The 22,331-nt window shown below is 41.4% G+C and overlaps 1 protein-coding gene across 10 annotated transcripts in view; it reads left to right on the forward strand.

Annotated features, from left to right (window-relative positions):
* The window catches only part of TENM4 (teneurin transmembrane protein 4), a 599,346-nt gene that overhangs the window by 482,209 nt on the left and 94,806 nt on the right, over positions 1-22,331 (forward strand). For all 10 annotated transcript variants that reach the window (XM_027664342.1, XM_027664505.1, XM_027664591.1 and 7 more), the window contains 2 exons: positions 3,416-3,562; positions 18,924-19,140. In XM_027664342.1, the coding sequence (XP_027520143.1) occupies positions 3,416-3,562; positions 18,924-19,140 (364 nt within the window). The remainder of the gene's footprint in view (positions 1-3,415; positions 3,563-18,923; positions 19,141-22,331) is intronic.

A 22,331-nucleotide genomic window follows, 5' to 3' on the forward strand; every position in this document is an offset into this window, starting at 1 on the left:
TTATCTCACTAGGAACCAGAGGTGACTGTCTCTTTAGCAGGAAGAGAGAAACTTACTTTCTGCACTTGAAAGATGCCAAGAGAGTAGAGTATGAAAGTACAGGTGGGACTTATCCTACTGTAGGTATCTACAGCATAAATGTTGATATCTCATCTAGTCACCCTGGATTGCCTCAATAGTCAAGAAAAGAAACAGATACTTTCGGAAGGCATAATCTCATGAGGTACTCACTCTCTTCTATCTCTCCTCTCCTGATTGATGCTTTCCCTCTTTTTGTCTGCTTTCTGAAATGCTTGGTTTACTTTCTCTGGGTCCAGGTCAAGAAGATTCAGAGGAAAACCTGAAAGTCCATTCAAATCCTCTCAAACACGTTTAATGTAGACAATGAATTGCACGCACAATTCAAAGACACAGAACTGAAAGGGGTCTCCTCAGTTAGAGTCCAGTCTTCTGTTAGCAAGGGCAACAACATTGTGTAAAACTTTATATAAATAATTTACCGAGCTCTATGGATAAATAAGTTAATCTTCTTCTCCTTAACACTCTACAGCGAGGCTACTCCAGAACTTCATTCCTTTGATCCTGCTAAATGATTTTTTTTTCTTTCTAATTTCGAGCTAGAAATTATTCATATTTGGTTTATGTCCAAGAACCTGTTCTTATACCAGCATTATTCTCTTTACCTTAAAAAGCTGCTTTCTCTTCTCAATTTTTATCTGTTTCATGAAGTTGTGAAAACAATCATAGTCTTTTCAGGTTTTGCTACGCTCTTCTCATTTCCTCAGATGCAGAAGGTACCTCATTCAAACTATGTCACCCATTTTCTGCCACTCCAGATTCCCTTTCTCCTGAACCTGGGAGAACAGAGCACATGCAGTTCTATATAAGCTCCTAGTTTTATAGTTACATTAGTTTTTCCGTATACTTGCTGGACACTCCTCACATAAAGCATTTGAAGATCATGGTGTCTTCAACTTCTCATTATTCAACTTGTTTTAATTCTCAATGCACTCCTGTCCAGGTCAACACTACGGCACTTTTGCAAGGAGTTTTCTGCCCAGTCTCTGCAACTGTAGGATAGAAAAGAACTTTTTAGGGTGGGTTATAAAGAGTCCAAGCAGTGAAAACATGAGATGTGCTCCGTGGTGATGCCCCAGCCAAGCTCTGATAGAGGCATACAGTATACACATAACATGCACAGTGAGATTTATTCAGAGGTTTTTCATCTTGACAAATTTAAGCCATGGAACAGGTTACCCAGAGAAGTTGTGGCTGCCCCATCCCTGGAAATGTTCAAGGACAGGCTGGATGGGGCTTTGAGCAACCTGGCCTCCTGGAAGGTGTCCCTGCCCATGGCAGAGAGGTTGGAACTGTTAAAGTCCATTGCAACCAAAACTGTTCCATGATTCTGTGATCCTTTGATTTATAGAGAGAGGGGGGGAAAGTCCTATCTCTACCACCAGGATGGTCCCACCCAAACTGAATTTATCTACTCCAAAATGGGATTAACTACCTAGCTAAGTAATTTTAGGAGGCTCTTTAATACAAGTCTTCCTCTGTCATTCTCCAAAATAGCTGAATGCTTTCAGTTTGTACTGAAAGTAGGTAAAGGGAACAAACACATAAATTAGCTCTACCATGGAAAAAAACAGATTAAATCATTAAAAGTTTGGCACTATTGTAAGTAACTGAAGGCTGGATAATTGGAAAATTTCTGGTAGCCTTGCCTATAAACAGCTCTTATGTAGTATATAAGTACTAGTATAGTGTATAAATACAAAAATGCACACACAGCAGCATGCTCACACATACACACACATTTTGTGCCCCATCCCAGAATACACATTTTAAAAGACTGAAATGCAACAAGTATGTTTGCAAATGAAAAATTTATTTAAGATCCTTTTAAAGGGCTTTTCCCTACCACCTTTGTTCCTTTTTCCACTTAGTCCCTGAAAATCTGCCATTTGTTAGAAAACCAGTCCTAAATTTTTTTTTTTTTTCTGCTTACTGAATAAAGTTCTGTGGACTAAAAAAAGTTCACTGAGAAACAGCTTTTTATTTTAAAGGCATTTCTGAACCCCATTTCCCCTGTGCAGGACACACGGTGACATGGGGTACCCTACATGCTGTCTCACCACTTCATTGGGCAGACCCTCATGCATCATGTGATCAACCAGATGTTGAGAAAACACACACCTCTTCATCCTGTGGTAACCCTTTAGGACAGGATACGTGTGTATCATTCACGCAGGTTCACAAACCTGTCTTACAAAGTTGGAGGCCTGAAAAAACTCAAACTATGTGGCAGGATTGCACAACACACATATAAATAGAGAGAGCATTAAAACAGGACTCAGGAAGACTGAATTGTGTTCCTGGTATAATCAGTCCTGCTGAGTGACCTTGAAAGTCACTTCAGTTTCCTGAGCTGTTAAATGTCGCTCACATTTCAAATGGCTTCTTGGTAAAGATTTTTGAGCTCTGCAGATAAAAAGCCCCCAGAAGTGGATAAGCTAAGCAGCCTCCCTCACACCACTTTCCTGTGGAAATTACTCTGCTTGTTTTCTTGAAGGGGTGTGGTGTAGGGGTAAGTATGGAAATCTCAGGAGGAGGTCATCAGAGGAGAAAATCAAACCCTAGTAAGCAGACTGGGAGTTTGGTGTTCATTCTCCCTAACTAATTTTTATCACCTATAAAAGAAATGCCTGCCTCTCTGCTGGGGTCTCTGTAGTCACTGGGAAGAAATGGATTCTTCCAGAGCACGTTTCAGCTCATCACCATGAGCATCCAACTCATTGCCATGGGACAATCTGTTTCTCTGCCTACTACAGAGAGTTGATGGTATCTCTGTTATAGATTAGTTCTAACTGGATGAGATGAATCCCACCCAAAATTACTACAGTAAAGAAACTGTCTCTTCCAAATATTTCCTGCATTCCCTTTCCAGCTGGCTTTGAATGCTTAGCAGTCTGAGAACTCAGTATGACTGAAAGCCATCTGCTTTATCCCACTGGGTTTTGAGAATTTTAACCCCAAATGCAATTTAGATAACCCCAAATCTTGGTCTTATGTAGCAAATGTTTTGAGAGCCTCAGAGAGCAAAGTGCTGCCTTGCTTTTACAACCAATGAAACAGGAAAATCTCAGTGCCTCTTCGAAACTTTCAATTCCCTCAGTCCAATGAGTTGAGGCTATGCTGTGAGGACCTCCTGGGAGAGCCGGAAGCAGCAGCCCATTGAGTGGTCACCATAGCCTGATACCAAACTGGGTTTGTTCCAGGTGGGAAGACAACAAAGTGGGAGTGGAGAAATAAACTGAAGGCGAAGGGAAAAAAACTGTTTAATTATCCTCTTTCCAGGCTCTGTTCCTTTGTCTTTCCAGTGCATTTGAACGTATGCCTGTTTGCCTTGCAGAGGGATGCCCTGGCTTGTGTAACGGCAATGGCAGATGCACTCTGGACATGAACGGCTGGCACTGTGTCTGCCAGCTGGGCTGGAGAGGAGCAGGCTGTGACACTTCCATGGAGACGGCATGCGGTGATGGGAAAGACAACGATGGAGGTAGGACATGAGCACATGTGATATGTCAGGCTTTGCAGAGCCTATAAACCTCTCACAGTGAACAGTCAGCTGGGCTTGATTCTGCAGGGCAGATTGTTTTTTGACAGCTGGTAGAAAACAGACAGTGAAGTCTGCCAGGCTGACTCAGCCAGAGTGGATTGGAATTCAAATTAAATAGGTTTGGACTTGGAGTGCTGGGACTGAAGAGGGACGTTTGTTTATCCTCAGATAAAGTCCATATACCAGAGAGCAGACAGAGGCTGTGCACCTGTCTTATCCCTCCACCCCAGCCTAGTGGCTCAGCAGTGACACAATGAGACCACCTCAGACACTGAACATTACTAACTGTTCAAACTTTCCCCTCACTGCCTGAGGTTTAATTAAGGCTCTCTGGTAGGTCACTACTGACTTGGGGAAACAGGGAGGCTTAGGTGACTGATCCCCATGCCCACAAGCCGTCCAATCCCTCTCAAAGCATGTTTTATTGATTACTCTTCCATATGTAATGATGTCAGGCATGTGAATAATAGCTCTGTGTAATGCAAACTTAATATTCAGAGTTATCTCATTACAAAGGAAACCGTGGTGCAGTGTGAAGGTTTGAATTAGAGAGCAGGAGATGAGATATTAAATTTAAGGCATAAGGGAGACTGCATAATTTGTTTTGTTGTCACTCAGCAAAGGGCTTTGTAAACCACAAGTCTGGGCCAGGACCCAGACTGTGAAGAGGAGACTGCATTTTGCAAGCCTCTGTTTTATCATAGTCACAAGAACAGTACAGTTAAAAAAAAAAAAAAAGGAAAAATAGCCAAGCCAAGACCATGATTATCTGCTTCACAGCAACTGGGATTCTGATTGAATATTTAAAATACTTCTGCACATCTGGCATGGCAAATGGACCAGATTATCCCTTTAGAAAATATGGAAAGAATTGGAGAACTGTGCAAAGGGTACACACTATAAAACGAAGATGGCTTTTTAGCTCATATGGAACTGAATATCACTGTACTCATCTTTCCTATTTACAGCTGACACAGGGCAGCAATAAAATGCATTGCATCAGATGTGTAAAAATATGGTAAATAGACTCAAGTATAATCCCAGTTTCCACAAGAAAAACATAACCAACAAAAAACCCTGTGAAGTTTTTAGAAAGAGAGAGAGGGAAAGAGTAATCCAGCCTAACGTACAATTTAGACCACAACTGTATGATATCAAAAAGAGTATTACCAGACTTTGAGCAGGTTGGTGGACCACCATCTTCTCATCTCCTGGTTTAAGGGCTAACCTTGTTACCTGGGTTACCCTCACCTTGAAATGAACTGCCTTGCTACCCTGCAGGACAGCAGATGTAGACAGGAGAGACAAAAGGCATTGACATGTTTACAAGTTAGTGCACATCAGCTGCTAACTTGCATTTGGTGAACTTGTGTGGAGCAATGGTGTGGACAGAGAACAGAGCAACTGATAGGTTGTAACTTATTGCCTTGTGACAGCTTATTCATGTGTCAGAACCCACAAATGAGTGTTGACTTTATTCTTGGTACACTCCTTAAAAAAAAGCAGGTACATGATGCACATTACAGATTACAGATAAACCATCATACACTATGCTTTTGATTTGCCTGTGTTACTGCTAAGGACTCTCCACAGCTGGGAAATGGAACAGTGGAATACATTTACCTTATTGGCTTGATTTTTATACATTTTTATGAATCATTTGTATTTGTGAGCTCAAATCTAGAATTTCAACCCCTGAGATGTGGGGGCTTGAGCAGTTGTGAGGCACTTCTGTTTTGAAGCCTTAGTCCTTAGTTTGGCAGAGAGATTCAAATGTAGTTACACATGGACTGATGAAGAAAAGCTGATTCTCTGCCTGTTTGCTTGGTTTTATGCTGATTTCTGTGGCAAGACAGTTTGGAGATCTTTGTAGAACATCACAGCATAATTTAGGTTGGAAGGAACCTCCAGCAGTCATCAGTTCAACCTCCTGCTCAAGGCAGTACTGATTACATCAGGTTGCTCACAGCAAATCTTGAACACCTCCAAGGATAGAGATTCCAACTCTCTGGACAACCTACTCCAGTATATGACCCTCCTTATAGTAAATGTTTTTCTCCTAATACCTAATCATAATTTTCTGTGTTCCAACTTAATGTTTGTTGCCTTTTGTCCAACACCATCTGAGACATCCTAGAGTGCCCCAGATGGCTTCTGTCTTCCCCTTTACAACAGCTTGGTTCTCTGGTAGAGCATACATATGTTTTATGTGTGACACCTCCCTTTGAATCTCTCAGATATCCAAAGGCAACTCAAATGACGCTAGGCAGCTGTGTTTAGAAGCAGAACTGAGACATACCTTTGTCATCACAGATATTATACCTTGGGAAGCTGCTGTGCTTTGAAGAGCACTGAAGAGATGTATGCCTGAAGCCTCTTCAAAAAACATGTAGTATGTGGATGAGCACTATGGTTTATCCTCTTCTGGGCTCGCAATCACTGGAGTGACGCATGCTCAGGGCAGGAGAAAAGTGGTTTATTTTGATTCACTGGAAAGGATCTCAGGATTATTGTGTAATTCATCTTCATATGCACATGAATGTTGTCAATGAAGGTAGAAGTCCTTTCATGAAGCTTTAGAAGTCAAACATCTGAGCTAGTCATGGTGGATACCATCAGTGGAGAGAAAGAGATTCAAGGCATCATCTCTCTGAGCTATTTCAGATATAACCTCATAAGTGCCTACTTTGATTGGTGACCACTGCTCTTCATGTCACTTACTACTCAGAGCAGCATCTCTTGAATTCTAGACACACTACAGGGGGTTCACTATGCTTGAGCTCACAGGAAGCTGATTCCTACACTGTGGTATCCAGTGTCTGCTAATCAAAATCCCTGCAGCCGGAAATTCCTCGGGATAATGGGAGTCAGAATCTTTTTCATCAGCTCCCAGCCTAATCATACCCTGAGGGAGACGGGTACTAAATTACAGGGTGTGTTTGCCTCTTAAATCCGAAGGCTGTTCAGATAAACAATAACAAGCTGAGCAGGAATCACTTGGAGAGAGACTTGGTGAAATGTAATCTCTGTTCAGGTTAAAAAAAAGTTCTCCTGGAGAGCAGTACGCTCTCCACACACAAGTGTCATTTGTCCAAGCTTGCATTTAGGTTTCACACCCAGGCCCACTTTGTTTACACTTTAGAACACAAAGCCCATCAACTTGAAAGAAGCTGTATCAAGTAACTGAGAGCAGGTGATCATCCAGTACCAGTTAAGGAAAAACTATGCAATGACAGAGCTGTAACAATCTGTGTAAAAGGCCAGGATTTTGTGCATTTGACCTAAGAGGCCACCTGTGTTACAACAAATGGAAGGTGTTTGCTTAAAACAAGATGAGAAAAGTGGCTCTTACCTCTCTTCCAAAGAAAATAACCTCTCTAGTTCGTGGCTGCAAACACTCACTACCTAAGAGTAGTCCTGTCTCACCCCACACTGAGTGTTCTGTCATGTGCTCGAAGAATAAGAAGTTCGAAAGTTTAAAAGATCAAGGAAATTATCTTCTGTGACAAGTCCTAGAAGTGGAGTTACTTGTGGCAAACCTTGAGAAGAGGCTGACATTCCATAGGCTAAACATGGGCTCTGTTGCATTGGTAGACTTCTCTGTTAGGAACAGAGTAACAGGAAAAATGGAGGGGAAGAGAAAAGCATATTCTTCACTAATCTCATGAATATGCTGTTGAGCAGCAAAACTGTGTTATCCACCTTTGTTCTGGAGAAATCACCTAACCATTGAGAGCCAGAGTTGTCCAGTTCTCCATTTCACTGTCTGGATACACCACATTGTTGTGAAACCACGAGAGAACTACTGAAATTGAACTAAATTACTCTTTGGGTCTAAAAGTTCAAGTAACTTCACTTGTAGGCCTTTATTATTGTTTGAGGCTTTTCCAGAGTAGCCAAGTCTTTCAGGTAGGGTAAAGCTTGCTGATTCTTCAGGAATTGGAACTGACCCATCCTTCATTTGCTGCTTTGAACAATTCCAGTTCCTGAACAGCTGGTAAACTCTGCCAGGGGTGAATCTACTTTACTTGTGAAAGGCAAGAGTCTTTCTCAGATGAAAAATATGTCTGAAATGTAAATGTTCATAATATTATCTATCCATTCATATTCATTAGAGGTTGCTGTTCAGTTGTTTACTCTTCTCTGCTGCCTCTTCCCAATTTCAACAGTTCCAAAGGCTTGTGTTAGTGATTACTGCAGGATAACTTAGATAGATAGATACTGTTCCCAGTCAAATAATGCTGCCCTCTCCTAGCATATATTGCATACCATTACGTGAAAGTACAGAAACTTCATTTTTTTACGTGTCAATGATCTTCCTTTGGGAGTGAGGAAAATAAACCATTATCTTTTTCTGCAACAACTGTAGTAACAAAGCTTCTGCCCCTCAGTTTATGTCTCATTTAGCTTAGCACAAACAGAGGGTTCCAAGGTACCCATGGTCCCATTTTGCCTTTGCAACTTCAGTCTGTGCTCCACCAGACGCTACCCAAAAGCTAGCAGGTGGAGTAATCCATATGTTTTTCCTTCTCTCTATCCTCCTGGGCCAGAACAACTAAAGGTTGCCTTAGTCTTTCAATCCTGGAGCAGTGAGCAGGTCAGAGCCACCAAGCCTCTGCACACAGGATTTTTGCCTTTTCTTGCATCCCTGAGCATTAGTTATTGCTGCCACCAGGAACCAACTCTCACTTTATGGCTTCTCTGAGGCAAATCAGTGCTGTTCGTTCAACTGTACCATAGCCCATTGGTGCAACTCCCCAGAGTAATGCTTTGTGTCTTGCTTGCTGCATTCAAGGATCAGGTAGTGCTTGTAGTAAGGTGGAGACTTACATAATGCTTTGGAACAGCAGCATTTTGAATTCTTTGGCAAGAGAAATTTTGGCACGGTACACTGGCCTTCTTAACACCCATGTATTCACCGTCTGTCCACCACATGCCAAATAGAGTATTAGAGAGCTGGCAGGAGTCTGCACTGATCTTTGCCAGTACACAGGGTTACACATGAAGGTAGCTTCAGGGTTGTAAAGGGAATTATAAATAATCCAGGAGAACCCCAAAACGCAAACCTGTGTCTTTGCAAATTCTTGAGCTGTAGTTGAGGTGATGGGGTGCTTTTATTTTCTTTTTCTTTTTGCACACTATTAGAACCTTTACTTCATGCTGCAAGGCTTTTATAGCATGAGAAGATTGTCTCCTGGGCATGGTGTGTGAGCTGTCTACTTCCTCAAAAGTATAAAAAATCATGCATTAATGTGCTGGCTACACTTATGGAGCAAAGTGTTGAGATCTGAACACACCTGGGAAAACAGCCATCATAAATTAGTATTTACCATCACAAATAGATTTAGTCAAACAACAGGGTCATCTGGGAGAAACCACAAAGCACTGCTAAAAAGATGAGAAAGTCTGTTGTACCTGAAAGTCTAGCTAGCTTGGATAATTTGTTATAAATCATCCAGCTTCTCTTCCTTTGTTTCATGATGACTGTTAATTGACCTTTCCTCAAATAAGAAAAAATGATCAGTTCATATTTTTTGGGTTTCAGCTCTTTTCTGATCCTGTGTTGGATGGTAACACTTGGGTGCCACCTGTTGCTGGTTGTTAGCAGCAGGGCTGGCGGGAGGGTAGTGTGAACCCAGGCATTACAGCATCCAGGAGCAGGTGTTGCTAGTGCCATTGCAGAGGATGATGTATTGTGAACTGGGGGTCTAGCAGTGCCTTGTCTTGACACCTTAGGAAAGTTCCTGGAACTTTTGACTAGTCCTTAGTAAGATGCCTTTTATTAATAGATTCAGAAAGAAACTATGAAGGTGCTCTCTGTGTCAAAAAAAACCCTACCATTGTCTGCTGAAGTAAGGGAACTTATGCACGGGAAGGAGGCACTGCTGGTCCATAAGATGTAACAAAAGGTGACATAAACCAGCTTCACTAAAAACAGGCTTGGGCATACATTTCACAAAGCATTTCTGCAGCTGAACAGGTGCTTAAACTGTGTTTGGGCACCAATGTTTAAAGCAGAAGTTCAGGAAAGCTCTACCAGACCTGCTTTAGCATCTGAGGCAAACTCTTACAACCTCTGTGAGACAGAAAGTCCCCTTAAAATCCTAAGGTTTTGCCCCAAGTGTGCTCAACATGCATAGCATATATGGTCGTTTTCCTCATGACCAGGATTCGAGAAACATGCCTATATCTTCAGTTGTCTGAGACCGCTTCCCAAGTTGTGCTCAGATGATTGCTTAAATTGGCTTGGATTCAGTCAGAATATATTAGGGTGAATTTTTCAACAGTAGCTTAACACTTGCAGCACTTGCCAGGAAAGCGAGAGACCTTGGTGACAAGGATATCTCAGCTACTGAGGGTGTGAAACCACTGTTCCCACAAAAAAAAATTTGCTAAGATTTGAGTCCCTTTTGCTCAGAGGAATCACTTTTGAGAAATCACTTTTGAGAGGTGCTTTGGCTCTTGAAGGAGGCGGTTTCAGGTACACTATTGCATGACCATTGATCAGGTTAATCAACTTGTACTTACTCCCTTGTCTGAATGCTAGTCATAAAATCATAGAATATCCTGAGTTGGAAGGGAGTCACAAAGATCATCAGAGTCTTGCTTCTGGCCCTGCACAGGACAGCCCCAAGAATCACACCATGTGCCTGAGAGCGTTGTCCAAACACTTCTTGTACTCTGGCAGACTTGTGCTCTGACCGTTTCCCTGCAGAGCTTGTTCGGTGCCCAACCACCCTCTGAGTGAAGAACCTTTTCCTAATATCTAACCTAAACCTCCCTTGACGCAACTTCAGACAATTCCCTTGGGTCCTGTCACTGGTCACCACAGAGAAGAGATCAATGCCTGCCCCTCTGCTTCCCCTTATGAGGAAGTTGTAGACTGCAATGAGGTCTCCCCTCAATCTCCTCTTCTCCAGGCTGAACAGACCAAGTGACCTCAACCACATCTCATATGACTTTCCATCTAGATCCTCGCATTCTTTGTGGCCCTCCATTGGACTCTGTCTAATAGCTTTATATCGTTTTTTATATTGCCATGACCAAAACTGCACTCAGTATTAAAGGTGAGGCCATACCAGTGCAGAGCAGAGCGGGAAAATCACCTCCCTCAACTGGCTGGCCACGCTGTGCCTGATGCACCCCAGGATGCAGTTAATCTCTCCTAAGCTAGGCAGGGCCCTGACATGCCTTGCTCAGCTTCATGAAATTGCTTCAAATCCTAGATTGCCTGTTTTCTTTGCTGGCTGTGCAATTTCTAAGTCCCTTGGTTAAAAATCTGCCTGGAGAAAGGAAGAAACCCATGAAGCCAGCTACATCAACTGTACTCTCCAGAGCAATGATGACTTCGGGGATACTGTGAACTTGTAGACTCTAAACACATTATTATAGCTCTGGTTTATGCCCAACTAATGCTGATTATCATGTGGTTTCTGTCATTTCCTCCTTCCACTTCCCTTCATTTTCTATTTAGATGTTTTTTTTAAAAGAGAATGTAGCTCTGGATTAAGATAAACATTTTGCAGAGTATTTCTGCAGTGACTAGCCCTTTAGAGCTCAGCTTCTGCACAAGAGCCCAAGGAATTCTGTAATTCAAATACATGATTACTATTTCATATGACTATATTATTTCAAACTTCCAAACATATGCTGAACGCTTAGAGAAAGATGTGAGGGCAAATTCTTTCCCAGGCAACCAGCAGTCTAATATAGCCAGGATACAACCAGTGAGAAGCTTATTCAGGTGAAATCAAAACAGAGCAGATGGGATAGAAAGAGAGAAGAGAACATGAATAGCTAACATGGTGACAAGAGGACTGGCAGTCACATTGCCATTGTTCATTATGGTTGGGTTTTGTCCCCCTTTGATTCCCTTTTAGGGGAGCCTAAAGCTACAAGTCTTTTGTTGAATATGGTGCTTTTTCTCTGCAAAGCACTGTAATAAAACCTATTTATTCCCCAAATCCAATTTAAGTAAATTGAGTGTTGGTCCTCAACCCAGGGCAGAACAAGATTACTCCTGTAAATCTTCATCAGCATAAACATTCACGTGAACAATGATTTGTGTTTATGCAAAAGTACCAAGCCATTCCTTTAGTCTGTGTTTCACCAGAGCTTAGACTAGAACTGGAAGGTTAAAACCTGATTTGCTCAAGGGCAAGACTAACACCTTGTTATCTTTACCTTTGAGCATCTGCATTTGAAACCCTTCCTGTCCAAACTCTTCCAGTAATTCATCCAAAAGCATCACAGGACAAGACAGTGTCCCCACAAAAAGTGATAGTAATGACTGATGAATGGCATAGAAAGGGAAGGGAAACATAAGAACCGGATGAGGTGAGAGACACAATTATTTGTGTAATCAGTGCATTTTATGCTTTTGTTGGCAGTGGAAATACTGCTAAGAGAAGATGGGGTTTGATTCTTACTTTACTTTCTAGTTTTGCTTTGCCTGGTACAGTTTCTCATAGCTGCTCTTCCCACTGCAGTCACTGGCAAAAAGTGTCATGGTCTTTGGCAGGAACAATCCTTCAGTTTGTCACATATGCTCTCCCAGATTTACCCTAATCAGGCTCTTTAAGTTCAGCTCCTTCTGACTGCCTGTCTGACTGGGGCTCCCGATGTGCATCACAGTCTACAAAATGCTCTCTATGTATAAACAGGCCCATCCCTACCCATGGCCTGCCTGTTCCAGCCTGGCACCTGACACACAGCACCTGTCAGAGTCTGCTTAAACACGTAATAACACCTCTGGCTGCAGGTTATTTGCATTCTGTTGTTCATGTTAACATGACAGATTTTTGTTGCAGCATTCATAACTGTGGAAACACTCAATTATTCAGTCTCAGCCAGCTAAGATACTGCCCATAAAATCAGCCAACACAATTGTGGGGCCATGAAAAGTCACAGCTAATTTGAAATTTTGTTAGCTCTCGGCTGATCTTGTTTACTGTAGAAGCTGTGTCTCAAAATCAGCCCTTTGCTTCTGTACAAAACTCTAATCCTTGAACCCTTATTGGTGCCGCATGGGGTTCGGTGAGGAACCTGGAAACTAGACTGCACAGGACTCAAAGGAGGAATGAGACTGCTGTGGGATTTGTGAGCACTTTGCATCCAGCAAGTGCAGCAAAACCCCAAGGAATGCAGGAACAATATCCCTGTTGCTGCTGAAGAGTAATTATTTTGTGGGATAGTAGTGGTTGTGAACATGAGAATTAGCTTTTGTTCTGGGGAGGGAATAGTTTAGAAGTAAGCTAGAAGATATACCTCTCCTAATAAGCAGCAATGTTCAACAAGCACATAGTTTTTCCTATCAATTAGTGGCTAGTTGTGTGCCTTAGTACTGTAATCCATTTCTAGCATTCAGGGAAGCCAGGGATTCTGGACATGAAGGCTGACAGGCAAGGAAGACAGTCACAGAACATCTTTAGTTAATCAACATCTTCCCAGTCCCGCATGCTCGGGTGGTAAGGAGCATGTCCCATTTAACCAGTGACTCTAATGGTATTTACCATTCCAGCCTTATTTGTGTCATAACACACCTGGAAAAGGTTCAGTTTATATGTTGGATTTTTGAGAACAAAATTACTTTTGTCTTGGATCCTGCAACTCCTTTTGTGGCAAATACCAGAAATAGGGATCCTCCAGCCCACTTGAAGCTCCAGGTAGGCAAGACACATTGCTGTGTCCTCCACACTGACACCAGTAGCTCCAGATTTTAAAAATTTTGTGTTGGTTTGGTTGGATGTATTTTTTTGCATTCTTTGTAAACCTGATAAAAGCTACGATTTTTAGGAACTGATGGGTCACAAGCAGTGCTTGAAAGCCAAGTAATTTTAGCTCATCTTAAATTTGGCATCCAGGTGACTATTTGTGGAAGGCAGTTATGATATTGAGTATCTCGTGAAATTCCTGAGTAGGGTCAGCATTTCCATCTGCTGTCATTATCTAATGTAGTTGTCCCAGTAGTTATAGTGAGAGTGTTTAAACTCAGTTAATATCAGGTGTTTTCCAGCTGGTGTTATGCAAAGGTCATACTTGTTAGGCCAAGGTCCTGCTCCGAGAAGGCACAGATAACTTTAGAGTTCAGCCCCTCCAAGAAGCAATGCTTCTGTGGAGGACAAGCTGAACATATATTGCAGATACAAACCTTTAATGAGAATTGTGGTTATTTCATTGGCTTGTGCTGACACTTCAGAGTCCTTTGAGACTGGAACAGATGTTTTGTGAACAGAAAATAAAAAGACAGTCTTGGCTCCCTGGGAGTTTACAGTCTAAGGTAGTGTTTTAAAGAGCTCACTAATGGGATTGGTGGATTTGTAATCTTTAAAACGAGTCAGAGCATCATTCTAAAAACAGTATTGCAACTCTACCACAAGACGTGAGCTAGATGAGTCATTCCAAAGTAAAACTCACTGACTAGTGATATACAGAGTGCAGATTATCTGATAAAAGTGGACTTGGTCCCCTAAAATTTTATATTAGCTGAATAAATTGGAATTGTTTTATCCTCAGTGGCAGAAAAGGAAGGTTTTCTGCATGAGCCCATTCTCCTTCATGTCCCTTTCTGAAGCGAATGAAACAGGGCTCACAAGATGACCTCCAGAGGTGCCATCCAGACTGATTTATTCTGTGATTACATGAGCCTTAGTGAAAGATGCAGACCATTGAACACATTATTTACCAGATGTGACAATGTCTTGCCAGTGGCACCCTTTTCACAACAACAGTGGTTTGATTCACCCCGTGGTAACTTTGAGATTGCAAAAGGTGCAAAGGAAGTCTGACAGAAGGGTTTGGTTTTGTTTTGGTTTTGGCAGGACTGCCAGAAGGACAGGTATATGTATATAGGATGCATAAAAAGTGTCTAAGATGTAAAAACTCCTATGCATGGAAATAAGGAACACAAGAAATGTCTTAAAATCTGGCTCAGTGACAGAACTCTGAATTAGTATGTTAATTGGAAAGCATCCATGGTTGAAGCTGTTTCTGAAGGGATCCCTTGGAACTGGTTGTTGTATTCAACCCTACTCAGCATTTTCATTATTGTCTTAGAATGTAGTTTAAATCTCTCCTGGTAAAATCTTCAGGTCACCTAAAGCTCAGTATGGTGGTAAATAATGTACCCAGATCATTTTGGTGTAGAGTGATCTGGCTCACATCGCTACAAGGTCACAGTCAAATGAAACATGTCTTAATGCAGCAAAATGCAAGATAGCCCTGAGAACAAAGAAAGGATGTTATACAGGTGGATTGGGAGACTCTTGAGAAACAATGATTCAGAATGGGATTTCACTAAAGACGATTGTTTCAACATGAGTTTTCAGTGCAAGGCTGTTGCAAAAACTCTGTTGTGAACCTTAAAAGTATAAAAACCCAAAAGTTGGGAAGTGGTCTCTTTTCTGTGCCCAATATTGCTGCCATAGTGCTGTGTCCAGTGTTGGTGTCCACACATAACAATAGATGTGAAATTACTGTAGAGAAATCGAAGGGTGTTATACACCAAAAAAAGTCCAGTGGCTGGGAAATAAACCTTACAATTGGAAGTTTCATTTTCCTCAGCTGTTCAAACAAAAGTTTTGGATTGGATTGTTGCTCTGTGTGGAGATACTTGCACATGGAAAAGATATTGGAGCATACAGAGCAGAAGGAAATATTGATAACCTTATGGACAAAGGCAAAACAAGACACAGTCATGGGATATTGGAGTTAGACAAATCCAACCTTGAAATGAGATGCAGTTTCCTAGCAGCAATTAAGCATTTTGAATAGCTTACTGGAGAAGGTGGTGGACTCACTGTAATCAGCTGTCTTTGATATATGAGATATCTTTCTAAAACACAGGCTTTAATCCAGTTCTGGGTGGGGAAAAAATTAACAACCTGGGGGTATAAGAGGTCAGATAAGTTGATCATAGTAGTCTCTTTGACCCTAAAGCACATGAATTACCATAATCTCTCTACGCAGGACTTGAAGCTTTTCATGGAGTTCATTAAGCAACACATTTGTTCTCTGGACTGAAGTGCCATGGTCATATTATAGGTATATGTAAATAAGGGAGCTACCACTTTTTAAAACCAAGAGCTGTATAAACGTGTCCATAACTAAGAATTTACAGTGCAGCTTACCTGTACTCTGGGAGCTGCTGAAGTTACAAATATACGTGGGGATCATGGGTCTCTTTGGTTTTGCTGCTGCAAAAATTGGGGTGCAAAAGCCATTAATCCCATGTTCACCTCCTTCTGTTACCTCTCTGAAAAATCTGCAGTGAGTTTTAAGGAAAATAAAACTTTATGCTTTTTAAATTTTATAAGTGTTTTGTATTATGACTTCATATTGTTCTGTGAGATCATACCTTGGTATATTTTCCTTTGCTGCTGGTGCTGGCTTCTCACATTTGTTGTTGGATTGGACAATTAAAGCCTGAGTTTTATTTTGTTCTTGGTTTATTTTTGCTTAATCCGTCCAGGTCCCTGGACACCTGGCTCTTCGTGGGTAGGGAGCTTCTTGCAAAAGTCACTTTATCCTCACTTTTCTGATGGATCCAGTGAGACATCTTAGGGCATGAGAAGTCATAGCTGTGTACAATGTCATTATATGACAACACCTTACAATTTACTGTAGGGCACCACTTGGATGATTTGTGGACCATACAGTAAAAAAAGCAAGAAAACTGTATTCAGATGGAGATATCACTATTTATGGTCTGAGTTATAGCTTAACTCATGCTGTTCTGCATGACTCAGACAAAAATAGCCATTACATTTCCTAAGCTAAAGAAATGCTTTGTCCTGAAACTGTTGTTGGTATTAGAGGGGGCTGAGTAGGTAAATGCCATTTCAGCTCTTGAGGACATTGATAAATTTAGGATATAGGATGTCAGTGACAAATGCCTCTGGTGTAGTTATCCCCAACTTATTCCACACATTAGTTGAAAGGCTTACCTGCAGATGAATGCTCATCATTCCCACCTGTTCAAAACATTGTCTTTTGCATCTGTTCTTCAAACATATATCTACAGTTTCCTGCAAAACATTTCCTTGCTGTCCTGCAGCTTCAGGTCCCAAAACGCATTTTTGATGCGTGGAAGAAAGACAATGTAATGAAGTATGGTACAGCTGGTTTGCCACCCTCTCAGCCAAGCGTCTGTAGCCTTAGAAAACACTATTAATGTGTGGGAGAAGAAGACAACATTTTATCTTGCTTAACACTATAGTTAATATAGTAACAGTGTTGTTTTGTTGCTTCTTTTCTGTTTCTTTTGGTTTTTTTTAGAAGGTAGCTGTAGATAAGCATATTAAATCTAAGCAGGTCTGTATTCTGTGAATGGTCTCTCAAACTCCATCTGAGACTTGACATTCCAGAATCCTACTGATCTAGTCATCTGCAGCAAGTAATTTCTTTAATGGGCAAATAAACCCCGATTAGTTCTTTTTCATTATCCCTAGTGATCAAGAGAAAAGGCCAATGGGTGAGTTGAAATTTTTTTTCTAGCAATTTTGCAAGGAGTTATAAAGATGTAAAGATATCAGAACAGATAGAGGTAAGGATAACAGATGGGATTTCCCAAAGCACTTTGCTGGTCTAACACTGCTCCCATTATCATTAATGGCAGGTGCAGAGCACTTGTGAAAATGACTCACTGTGTGTGTGGGCTCATCTACATGGAGCAGATACTCATTGTGCTTTGACCTACTCGTAGACAGGAAGCTCTGGGAATCCTGACCAGGCTCCTTGTTCAGTTTTCTGTGTATGGGTAACTACATCAAATGATGTTGTCAGTGATGTCTTACAGCACTAAAATCTTCCAAGAGTGGAACAGGTATAACTCAGAATCAAAGTCCACGATGTGTAAGCCATTGTAGGTACTAGCACAATAACAGATCAGATCCCATCCTATTTATATTACAGTAAATGCAAAGTAATACCAATAACACTGGAGAAACGACTTCTAGTTCATACTGGGTTTCATAGGTGAAACTGGGACAAAACTGAAGCTCACAAATAGTAACAGTGACAAACTGTCTTGTTTTAATTTAATGCTTCTTTGAAATAAACAATACATTATCCTGAAAACTCCAAATCTCATCACGCTTCAGGAGGAAACTACCTCTCAGGACACTATTGCTCTCCTGGTATGTTCATCCCTTACCTCTATGGTGAAATAGTTAGTAGATGTAAAGGTGGTTTCTCTGATATATGGAGCTCCCAGGAACTATACAGAGACCAACCACTTATTTCACATAGGTCTGTGAACAGCCATCACATGGTAATAATTTTCATTCACTGTCAAACTGTCTTACTTGAACTGATGAGTTGGAAGTGAAGGGCTCCATATCCCATTACCGCAGAACAAAAACATCCAGTTCCCTTATCAGATTTAAAGATCTGTCTCTACTACATGCTAACAACTTTTATTGCTAAATGTGATGCTTCATCAAACCTTTTTTGAGCTTTTTTTGTATTTCCTTTCCTGTCACTGTTTTTTCCTGAGCTGTCTGCAATGAGCAGTGACATCTCAAAATGAATGGGGGGATGTTGCTATGGTGGTGGAAGTGGTACTGTCTGTGTGTTTGATGGCTTGACAGGTATGCAAACCCTCATTTTACTAGCGTACTCTCGGCAAGCTTTTTCATGTGTGTCCAGTGCTATTATTGTTGTTATTATTAATTTAGTGGTGCTAAAAGTACAAGATTTATATCCTGAGAGTTTGAGTCATCTGTTACTCTGTGTCTGTATGGAATCAATGTGACAAAGGTCAAAAGAGATCAAACCCTCCCAGGAAAATCTTCTTTACTTTCTATTCTGTTTTACCGGGTTGTGTGTACCGATCTCTCTGCAGCCATGGTAGGTACAGTGGCTTTATTCACTATTTAGTCCTGCTGAAAGCAAACCTGATAGCTTTGGTATGATGCAATGTGTCTATTTACACAGGGAACAGGAGCAGTGTACAAAAGTTGTACGTATATTGGCAGAAGAAAACAAAAAAACCTTTTGGGGCTCTAGAGTTATCACAGTGACTGAGACGTGAAATGGCACATCCTAGAATTAGCCTAAAATATGCTTTTTTTAGGGTCTAATCTAATTTGTGAGTTTTCATATATTACATATTACTGCATATTTATGTTACATATTAATACGTATTTTATGTTCTTTATTTTGACTTTCAGTGAATATGCCTTATTCTTTGTAGGTGAAAATCTGCATTTCTCTTTTGTCTGTGTTGGAAAGAGTTTTTGCATCCTGAAGTCTATAGCACTCCACATCACCATGCTCTAAAATATTTCTTACCCTTTTGCAGATGGCCTGGTGGATTGCATGGACCCAGATTGCTGCTTACAGCCACTGTGCCATGTCAATGCGCTTTGCCTGGGCTCCCCAGACCCCCTGGATATCATCCAGGAGACACAAGCCCCCATCTCCCAGCAGAGCTTGCATTCCTTCTATGATCGAATCAAGTTCCTGATTGGCAAGGACAGCACTCACGTCATCCCAGGAGACAATCCTTTTGAAGGCGGGTAAGTGAATTTTGGGTTTGATTCAGTAAGTGGTAAAGCATAAGCCACTTGGTCATTTTAAGACATGGAATGGCAGCAAGATGTAAAACATGGAAATTGTTTAAGTGAAGAAGATATCTGAAGAATTTTGTGGCTGATGTAGTTCGGCTGACTGTCTGCTCATCTACAATTTCCTGCCAACCAGTAAGACAAGATGCTTCTCTCCCAACCCATATGGGCAGTTGCGTCTTTCTTGAGTTTTCTTATTTCAGGGAGTGAAAGACATCTGTTCAGCAGGGCTATTCTTGTTCAAATGACTGACATTGACCACAGGTATCTCCTAAACAGCAGTGACAGATCTTCTTCCACTGACAGAGCCAAAGGGAAGGAAACTAGAATGGTATTTGCAATCTATTGTGTGACTATTAGAGACCTCAAAAGAACTGAGGAAAATCACAACACCTAGGGAGGGCTATTAGAATGATTTGCAATATAAAGAATCAGATTGAATACAGATTGATTTTAACACCAATACATTTTTTACCATCACAATGATCATCAAAAAACAGGAACTGGGAAAGAAAGCTTTGAAAGTTCACTTCTGTGACTGCATCTCAACAATTTAAGTACATTCCTAGCTGTCAGGGTCAGTCATCCCTTGAAATCATGTGCTTATAGCAGGGCACGTGGGATGTGAGATTTTTAGATCAGTGTCTGCCCTGAGTATTGCCTTTCAGAAGTAGTGGCCTTGATCCCAGAGGTAGCTCTCAACACTTAAGTTTGGACTCTGTTGAATTTCACCCAGTCATGAACTGCTTAGTTTCAGCTTTCCCACACATAGCAGTTAATAGGTTGGAACTGAAAATATACAACCCTCATGTTTGTATGGGTATTTATTTCAGCACTTACATCTCAACAGGCCTCTCAGACTCTTCTAGATCCAACCTTTTGTGAAGGGACATTGGCAACATCCCTTAGGTACCAGCACCTCCCATATATGGCCTTTTTTGGTACTCTGCAGGCTGATCTCAGACATGAAGCACACCGGTATCAGGGAACTGGCCTGATGTGATAGTTTCCCTGATATTTCTTGCTTCCAAGGCCTTCAAGGTCCAAGAAGGCTGACAACAGTGATTCAGACTATAAACAAACACTCATTGTGTTTCAAACTGTTGTTCTTCATCAACATTCTGAAGATCCCAGGTACTGGATACTGAACAGTCCAGACTCTGGACTAAATGTTAGCAGAGTGAATTCTCTGCTGTCAGTTGTTGTGATTTGTTGCTGTAAAATCAGACTTCAGAATATAAAATACATTATGCTTATAATTTCATTTTTCTGGTATATCTAGGGCTGCAATTCCTCATCATTTCCACAGAGGACTCTGATATCAGGTCCATATGTATCCATTCTGATAGGTAGAGAGTTTTGGTAGACACGTCTGTGTTTAATGAACTTTCCATACAACTAATGAACTATAGAAATATTCATACATGTGTGATAAAAAAAACCCAAAAACCTGCAACTTCTCTTTGAAGGCTGCTTACATTCAACAGCACACAGAGATGGGGAAAATAGTGGGAATTTCTAATTTGTTTGTGAGAGTGCCAGCAGAGGACCAACAGAAAGACTGTGTCATTTAGGGTCACATAAACTCCTACAGGAGTTACATGCGTTTGAGATTCAAAAGGAGCACCTGCTAGCAGAAATGTTTATCTGGTATGTGAGGGAATGCAAAGATTCAGATCAATAGGAATGGTTTTAATGATTACATTTTATTAAATGCAGTGGAACTAATTAATGGGGCTCCTTGTTGCATTTAAGTTAACACAGAGGATTATACAGAGTTATCAATTTATGAGGTTGCCATTCTCAAATTAGCAGCATTGGATGTGTGCTACTAAATATGGTCTACAGATATGTCACCTCAAGCTGCGATTGTATTGCATCTCTCAAGTATCTTGATTCACAAGTGTGATTGCAAGTAACAGTGAAGGACCTCAACAGAAAGTATATTTTCCCCTGGAACAGCACAAAGTCCAGGCTTATCAGAGTTGTTAAAAATGCCATTACTCTTTTGGGATCTTAAAAGACGTTGTTTGTTCCTGTTAGTTCTTAAAAGGTCCTATAGATCTGGATAAACTCAACCACTGCAAGGGTTTTTTGCTTATTTGGCTTCTCTTTGTAATTTCACCTGCCTATTTCACTACCTAGAAAGCTGGACCTTTGAACAGCTGCCTCTTATCACCCTGGAAGTGAGGGCGCTTCAGCAGTGGTCAGTGACTGATACATGGAGGAGCATGGACTGGCGCCCAGTTAGTCTGGGCAAACAGGACTGCCTATATCTGCATGTGTGGATATGCCCTTTCTTCAGTAGTATTCTTGCTGTTGAATCTCCTCTAGTTGCTTTTACAACAGACAGGTGATAATATCCCTGTTATCCATGAAACTGCTCAGTGTCTCCATGAAGATCACAGCAGCAGCTGGGGGCAAGATGAACTTTTCTCGTCTTTCCTTCCAGCTGCTGGCTTAAAAGTTTGTCTGACAGGAGAGAGCTGTTCTTATGAAGGGCTCCAGCATCTTGCCTTAGGACAACCCTCTCCCATTGCTGCTGTGGTGATTCATGAAGCCATCTCCTCCTTGGTGTAGATCAGGACTGTAGATTGCTGGGCCTGGAATGTCGTATGTCTTTCTGTCCCAACACTGTCATCTTCATGGAGTAGGGTTGGAGTTGGATCCACGCCACTTGCTGTGAGCAGTCCTCCATGAGCAGGCACCACAGAAGTGACATGGATCTCTGTATCCTGTGTGTTTGGTATCCTGCATAGGCACCTGCACAGGCACAGGCACACTCATCATTCAGGTCAGGAATTACGGTCTACTCCTGCGGGCTTTACTAGGTCATGGCTGGCTGATTATCACCCTGGGGGAACCTTGGCACATTTGCATCCCCGTAGAGCCTGTGTAGAAGCAGGGAGAAGTGTGAAGAAAGTGACTGAATATCTCTGCAATATATTTCCTGGGCTTCAAAATGCAGCTTAGCCACTCTCCAGAGAGAACAGCAGTGCAGATCACCTAATGGATACAAATAAATGAATGTCTCATGACAGCTAGCCTTTGAGTGAATTTATTATTGAATTACACTCCAGCTTTTTAAGAACAAGCTGAGCTGACAAGCTCTCTCACCACTGCAAAGGAAAAAGAAAGACAAT

This window comes from Corapipo altera, unplaced genomic scaffold, assembly GCF_003945725.1.
Source record: "Corapipo altera isolate COAL_440 unplaced genomic scaffold, ASM394572v1 0, whole genome shotgun sequence".
Classification (NCBI taxonomy): domain Eukaryota; kingdom Metazoa; phylum Chordata; class Aves; order Passeriformes; family Pipridae; genus Corapipo; species Corapipo altera.